General features: G+C 56.7%; 1 protein-coding gene across 1 annotated transcript; it reads left to right on the top strand.

The window, feature by feature from the left end:
* Window positions 1–2: 2 nt before the first annotated feature.
* Window positions 3–5065, top strand: NT5M (5',3'-nucleotidase, mitochondrial; the record flags this gene model as incomplete). The annotated part of the gene is made up of 5 exons (XM_009889219.1): window positions 3–152; window positions 3559–3659; window positions 4101–4161; window positions 4586–4700; window positions 4908–5065. Coding segments are annotated over 5 exons (585 nt in total), but the record flags the coding sequence as incomplete, so codon positions are not given.
* Between the last annotated feature and the right edge of the window lie 2338 nt (window positions 5066–7403).

Genomic DNA, 7403 nt, shown 5'->3' with positions numbered 1-7403 from the left:
TGGTGGCCAGGGATGGGGTGCTGGCCGACTTCGAGGGAGGCTTCCTCAAGAAGTTCAGGGCCAGGTACCCCGACAAGCCCTACATTGCCCTGGAGGACCGGAGGGGCTTCTGGGTGTCGGAGCAATACGGGCGCCTGGGACCTGAGCTGAGTGTGAGTTTATGCATCCCCCGGCTCTGCGCGTGGCTCTCGTTCGCTCTGTGCCGTGCAGCTGGAGCTCCAGCCCCGTGGGACCCCCTGGGCCCCCAGCTCATGGGTACAGCGCTGGGGAGGGCTGTGGGTGCTGACTGGAGCTCCCACCGAAACACAGGTACAGGTCTGCACACAGGAGGGCTTCCAGCAGTGCCTTTTCCCCCCCAAATCCAGCTTTTTTCATGCACATCTGTCTCTTTTTTTTTTCCCCCTGCATGCATGGATGGAGAGGAATGCAAGGAAAAGAGATCTTTCAGAACATCTGTTTTAAAATACCCTGAATTGCATAGCTGGAGGTTCCTAGCTGTGATTTGGCCAGGCTGCGTGGATTGATACTGTTCCTAGATTAATTATTTAGTTCGTCAACAGCAATGGGAGGGGTGGGAAGCAGCAGAGAAGTTGAGAGCAAACCATGCAATTGATGCTTCATGTGAGGGCTTACTTAATATTAAAACAACCCCAAGCCCTCCCATGCCTGGAAATTATTGTATTCATTTTAATAATTAAAGCCTAAAAGCGGAAGCTCTCTTTATGTTGTACTTATCATTCAACAAAGGGCTGAGTGCTGCAGAAAGTCGGTTTCTGCCTCTACAAATTTCCAAAAGATGGGATGTCTGTGGTCTCGTCTGCCAATTGCAGTTGCACTAGTTGAAAGGTGTTAGAGCAAATAACTGGGTTTTAGTGGTATGATGGCTACAAGGAAGCATGCATAAGGTCCTGGGCTCTCCCACGGGCAAAGTCCTGAACAGCTTGATGAGCTGGAGGAATAATGTGTCCTCTCTAGCTGGGATTGGTGAAAGGGAAATGGAGGACATCAGTCATGCAGTAAGCCAGATGCTAAAAGTTTGGCAGGGGTAATGCATGATAACTCTTTTTTTTTTCTTGATCTTAACTGCTTTGGATGCGTCAAATGAAGTGAGTTCATCTTGTGTCTGCTGTGATCCTGTAAAACCACCACAACCTTGGGCTGAACAAGTAGCAAAACTTCCACAGACCGACCTGAGGGCGGCCCTGATTTCACCCGTGGTTTCAGAGCTGGGATAAACAGAGTAGGACCCGCTCTGTGGCTATGGGCACATGGGCCGTTCCAGTCCCCCCCTTGTCAGAGGGCACCATCAACCTACTGTGGGAGACCAGAAAGTAGGAGCCAAAGAGTCCCAACAAGCTGAAGATCCCAGCTCTGATAGGGAGAACAACACCTCAGCAACAGGCCGAGCACACAGACCTGGAAGGATGGGGAGCCCTGGACGGGCAGGGAAATTGCTTGTGGGGAGGGCTAAGAAGAAGGAAATCGAGGGTCTGTCCTGCCTGGCACATGGTGGGATTCCCAGCCTGGGGGATTTTTCCATCTGCCGGGCAGCATACTGGCTGTGGTGCCGCAGGGAGTTATTCTGGCTCAGGGCACCGTGTGGGTCTTCTCTTCAAGATGAGCTTAGTTCTTCCCCCATCGAGCTTGATTGCAAAATGCTTTTTGACATAAGTGGAAGCAGAATAGCTACGGAAGTCCTTGCAGTAAGAAAACACTTCAGCGTGGTTTGAAAGTGCTTTGCCGCATTTCTCAGATGTCTCCTGTGCAACTACAGTTAGTATCTTAAAAATAAAATATCATTGCTCACTGGTCTAAAGCAAAGCAACTGGAGTTGGAATGTTTGCCTGGCCCCGTGGCAACCTGTTAGGGTAGCTGTCCTTGTCGTGGCGCCAGGAGGCATTTCTGCTGCCTCTCTTGCACCAAATCAGCATGTTTCATTTTGAACATGCATGAAGAAGGCTTTTCTTCCCATCTCTGAACCACCAGTGTTGTCTGCTGCTCGGGCAAAAGGGAAGAGTGCAACACTTGCCCTGAGTAGTCTCTCTGCTTTTAAGTTGGGCGTCTGGTCTTCTCACATTATCTGGGATTTTTCGGAGAAATACAGGGTTTCATTCTGGCACGTCATGTTAAATGCTCAGTGCCCAAATATGTAATGGGTTCACGTATGCATCTCCCTGAGAGCTGGCAAGGTGTGCAGCCAGCATCTCGGCGCAGGCAGCCAGCAGGATGAAGCGGAACATGACTTCCCAAGTGACCCCCGTGTTTGCTCTGGGCTGTTGCTGCCCTGAGCACGGAGTTCCCAGCAAAGCTCCAGTTGTTCATGGTTGGCTGCTTTCTTCCCCCAGTGTGGGTGTAGTAAAGGCAAAACATGGTGGATTCCCACTCATGAGGCAGGAGGAGCTGTAAGTCCAGCTGGCGTGTCCAACCAGCCTCTTTGTTGCTGTGAACTGTAAGAACCAGCACATAACCATCACTGAAGCTGCTCTCCCCTACCCTGATGCTCCGCCGGCTCCTCCATACTGTGCAATACAAGGAAGCCAGGATGGGCTTAAAATTCCTTTTGTCCCCATTCCCCTTCCTCGAATACAGAAACAGAGGTGCTCAAAATCTAGATCAGTCCTTCAGGCCAGGGCTCCCTTCGAAATTTCTCCCAGCCGCAGCTGCTCAGCTGTGTTGTAACGCCGGGATGTGGCTGCTGCCTCTGCCCGCAGCCGCGTTGCAGCACTCCCAGGCTGTCCTCTCCCGAGACCCAGTGTCTGCGCGAAATAACTGCTTTGCTTGGTGGCTGACAAGCCGTTATCTGTTTGAGGGAGCACAGGGATGCTGTTCCTTACAGCTGTGCTGGACCCCTCGCAGGCAGCCCCTGGACTCTGCCCTCATCCCGAGGTTTTGCTCCCTGCGGTCTCGCTTTGCTCTGCTCTCCCTGTGTGCCATACCAGTGCACCCCGGCTGCTGACCTGCATCTTAAGCATTTCAAACCCTTCCCTGGAGATGCTCTATTTGCCTGGTAGAAGTTGCCTGGGCATCCCTGAGGAAAAGCATCTGCATTCATCCTGACATCTAGTTCATCCTATAATATACTTTCTCCTATGAGAGCAACCCGGCTGCTATTTTAAGTTGTCTGATTGAGATAAATAGGCCGGACAGCATCTGTGGCTGAACAGCATCGTGTTACAGCAGGGCTATGAGGCCACATTGGCCAGATCCACATGGAAGTGCACCTCTGGACACAGCCAGCTTGGTTTGGTTCTGGATAATCTCTTGCGTTTTGCCTTGAAGGAACGTGCTGCTCCCTCTGTGTGTGGGGCTGCACGGGCAAAACCAAGCTTGGTCCAAAGCGTCTCCAATCTAAACTGTATGGGACGGGTGCAGGTTGGCAGGTGGGGAACAGAGGCACCCACAGAAGGAAGGCAGGTTAGCAGACGGGGACAGGAGCCGGGGCTCCCACCTTTCTTACTGTCACCATCCTCTGTCCCAACAAAGGGTTGGGAAGATGCATATGCAAAGATAAGAGTAGCAAGAAGCCTTATGCAGGAACTGCTCTCCTTCCCTTCACAGGAGAAGGCCATTAGCATCTGGGAATCGAAGAACTTCTTCATCGAGCTGGACCCGCTCCCCGGGGCTGTGGAAGCTGTGAAGCAAATGGCAAATTTGGCAGAGTGAGTAGGAACCTGCCCGTGGTATTGGGGAATGGACGGGGGAGCAGCAGTGGCTTTGCAGACTCATCCTCTCCGCAGAAGCGCTGAATACATCGCTGTTAAAAATGACTTCCAGCCCACCAGGCATGGGAGGAAAGAGAGGGCACAAGAAAATCAGCCGTGTGCAGCCCTTGCCCTTCAGCTCTCTGCTCCCAGCAAGGGCGCAAAAAGGGGAACATGCTTATGCTGCAGGTATGGGATCCTGTGAGTTGGGTGATTAATGTCTTATATCACCCCGGTTTGACCTGTGTGTGGTGGGGGATCTGCTTTGGGCACCGGCCTGCTCAGGAACCGAGCAGGGTCTCACAGAGGCAGCCAGGTACATCTCGAGGGGGAGCAGGGTCTGATCAGCGTGTTTGGCCATGGATTGACATTCTGTCCCCATTTCTGTCCTCCTGGCAGCACCGACGTGTTCATCTGCACAAGCCCAATCAAGAAGTACCGCTACTGCCCTTACGAGAAGGTGAGCAGGTCCGAATCCCAGCTCCCCCCCCAGGACCGCACTGCCTGGCAAGAGCCTGCTGACCCCCCGTGCCTCCGGCTGTCCGCATGTAAACCAGCAGTGATATTTCCCTGCTCCACCAGTTTTCTTCCTAAGCGTCTTCTCAGAGCGGCAGCTCCGCTGTCAGCCGAGCTCTGCCATTTGCATGCACTGAGGCGCTTGGTCTTAATATTTCATCGTGATGTCAAAAGCTGCTTGTCTTTAAAAGAGCTTGTACTCCAGCAGCATCTGAATCCTTCCCACTGATGAACTTATTAAGCGAGATGTCCTCCCTGCGTGGAGGCCAGGGCTCGTGCTGGGCTCTGTTGCCGCTCTGCCGAGCAGCCCCTGCCCTGTCCGTCAGATTTCCCATGCCCGCGCTCACCGCTCACCCCTCGCCTTCCAGTACGCCTGGGTGGAGAAGCACTTCGGCCCCGAGTTCCTCGAGCAGATCGTTTTGACGCGAGATAAGACGGTGGTTTCTGCTGACCTGCTTATAGACGACAGACCTGATATAACAGGTAAGGGAGGTGCAGGGTGGTGGGAGTGACCAGAGGCAGCCCCAAGGGGCAGATGGCATCGGGGGGTGATGGGTGCTGCTCCCTGCCCAGCTGATGAGGCTCTCGTTAGGGGGTTGTGTCCACAGTCTCCTCGTGTTGGAGTAAGGTCAAACTCTGCATCTTGTGGAGGAGTTGTCCAGAGACCTGACCTCTCTCCTTGCTTCGCAGGGGCTGAGCTGAACCCCAGCTGGGAGCACGTGCTCTTCACGGCCTGCCACAACAAGCACCTGCAGCTGAAGCCCCCCAGTCGCAGGCTGCAGTCCTGGACCGATGACTGGAAGGCCATTCTGGACAGCAAACGCCTGCCGCCCGGCCGGGCCACCTAAATCCTGGCCTCCTGTGGCCACCCGGGGCTGTGCCCACTGGCTTTGTTCCCCGCGAAGTGCTGTCTTTAGTCCTGCTCAAGGCTGAAACCACAGATGGACAGACAGACGGATGTTGTCCCTGCTGCGGAGAGGAAGAAGACCTGAAGTGCCATGGCCACCTGGACCCAGGGATTGCACCCCAGCCCGGCTGTGCCACAAAGAACCGGCAGCAGGATTGGCCCCATGTCCCTGACAGCCCAGCTGGGGGCCATTTCCCACCAGCTCTGGGGGTCTCTGTGCTGCATCTGCATCCCCACAAGGCCAGCCCGGCGTTTCTGACAGACGAGGTCACCCTCAGCGTGTCACTGCCCTTGTCCGGCGCACCGCGTGGCACACGCCAGCTCTCCATCCTCCTCTCTGTGTTGCAGTCGGGGATTGCTCAAGTGGTTCGTTGCATCCTCACAGGGCTTCATACCAAGGGGCTGCCTCGGGGGACATTTCCCTCCTGGCCGGCACCGGGGTGGGGGGAGAGGAGTGGCTGGAAGGGCAGGGGGAGCCGGCCGACGCTGCCTGGGCTCCCTGCACTGGCTCAGCTGTGCTGTTCCTTGCAACCGATACGATGGCACGGCTACATGCTTCCCTGCAGGAAGAGTCCCTGCAGCGGGATACAGGAACTGTACCACTCCTCCCGTGGACATGGCCATGGGGAGGGAGCCCTGAGGCACCGTCGCAACTGAGATGTAGCCATCCTTTAGCTGGCGGGAGGGATCCCCGCTCGCCCTCATCCCTGAGGAGCTGCTACAACTTTCAAGCTGGGGCTTTAGAGCTGATTTGGGATGAAGAGAGGGGTTCTTCTTGCACCCGCGCATTGCTCGCGGGCTGCTCGCCCGGGGCATCGCTGGGGCAGCAGGCAGGCAGCAGCAGTGCCAGCACCAGCCCTTCCTGCGAGTGGAGCAGCTCCTGCAGGAGCTCATGGCTCATCAGACGGTATCTCCTTGGATTTCAAAGCCAGGGAGGTCTGCACATGCAGGGTGCATGATCAAAGCGCCCCATCTCCCTTCTCCTGGTAGTGTCCGACATCAGCCTGCCAGGAAAGCTCTGGGTGTGCATCCACCGGGCACCCTGCTTCCACGCAGAAGGTCCTGGGTGCTGCATCCCACCAGGGTCTGGCACTGGGACGCTCGCTGCTGCAGAGCATCCTGAAGTCTTTGGTGTGGAGCTGCCCGGGAAGACACTGCTGGGTGGAGAAGCATGGCTGGTGGAGGAGCTACAGCATCGCTGAAAAGTGGGTAAAGCAGAGGCACCACGGGTGTCCGCAGGGCAGGCTGAGGGTTGCATTGATGGAGGATTGTCGTGGCTGCATCCGTGGATGCTGTTTTCAGTACCTCACGTACCACAAGGGAAGAAGTTGGGGAGACGTTGCTGTTAAAGGCTGAGGAGCCCATCAGAGGTGCCCACGAGGCTATACCATGAGGTTACTGTGTTCTGCAGCTGCCTGCGGCTCCTGGTTCTGCACATCTGGGGACAGAGCATGCTGATGGCCCCACTCACCTCATGCCGGCACCCCTGCAGCAAGGTCTCCGGCCGCCTGCCCGGTGCGAAGGGGCTGTGCCATACGCAGCTGTCCGTGGCAGCCGTCACCACCGGATGACCGTGCCGGGGCTGCCGAGCTCTGCGAGCAGCCAGCGCTGCCGGGAAGCTTGAACTGCAGCGACCCGGCTGGCGCCGGCAGCAGCACCCGAAAGCAGCCGCTGCAGCTTCTCCTCCGCTCGGCACCAGAGAAGAGCTGTCCCAGCTGCTGGGGAGAGCCGGGTGTCTGCCTATGGTGGGAGCTGGTGCTGGGCTGCCCCAGGCAGAGCCCTGGGGACACGCCGGGTGCGTCAGGGCCGGTGTGTGTGTGCGTCACTGCTGACACCGCGGAGGACACGCAGCCCCCGCTCCTGCCTGCCCCCACGCTGGCCGGGATCCCACCGCGTGCTCTTGCTTTCCCGGCCCGAGGACTTGCTGGCTACAGGAGTAAAATTCCCCACTGGGATGGACACATGGCTCCAAGGGCGGGGGCGGTAGCCAGAGCTCGGCCAGGGTTAGCCACCCCGCGCTGCTTGCTCACGCCTCTGGCTTGCCTCTCCTCTCTCCTATGGGCCCCCATCAGCAAAATACTATGTGACCTCAAAGCTACATAGCTAACAAATAACCTACTTCATCAGTGGCAGCCAGGCCGCCGCCATGTCCGGGACCTGGAGGGGGTAGTGAAGTCAGTGCTTCCGAGTCTGTGCCTTCCCCGGCTGCTGCGGGGCCAGGGACGAAGCCCACAGTGTCTCGGGTCTTTCTGAAAGCTGCCCCGTCTCTTGGGATGGGG

The sequence above is a fragment of the Charadrius vociferus genome, unplaced genomic scaffold, assembly GCF_000708025.1.
Source record: "Charadrius vociferus isolate BGI_N301 unplaced genomic scaffold, ASM70802v2 scaffold787, whole genome shotgun sequence".
Classification (NCBI taxonomy): Eukaryota; Metazoa; Chordata; class Aves; order Charadriiformes; family Charadriidae; genus Charadrius; species Charadrius vociferus.
Note: the sequence above shows the minus strand (reverse complement) of the source record. Positions and strands in the feature narration are given on the sequence as shown.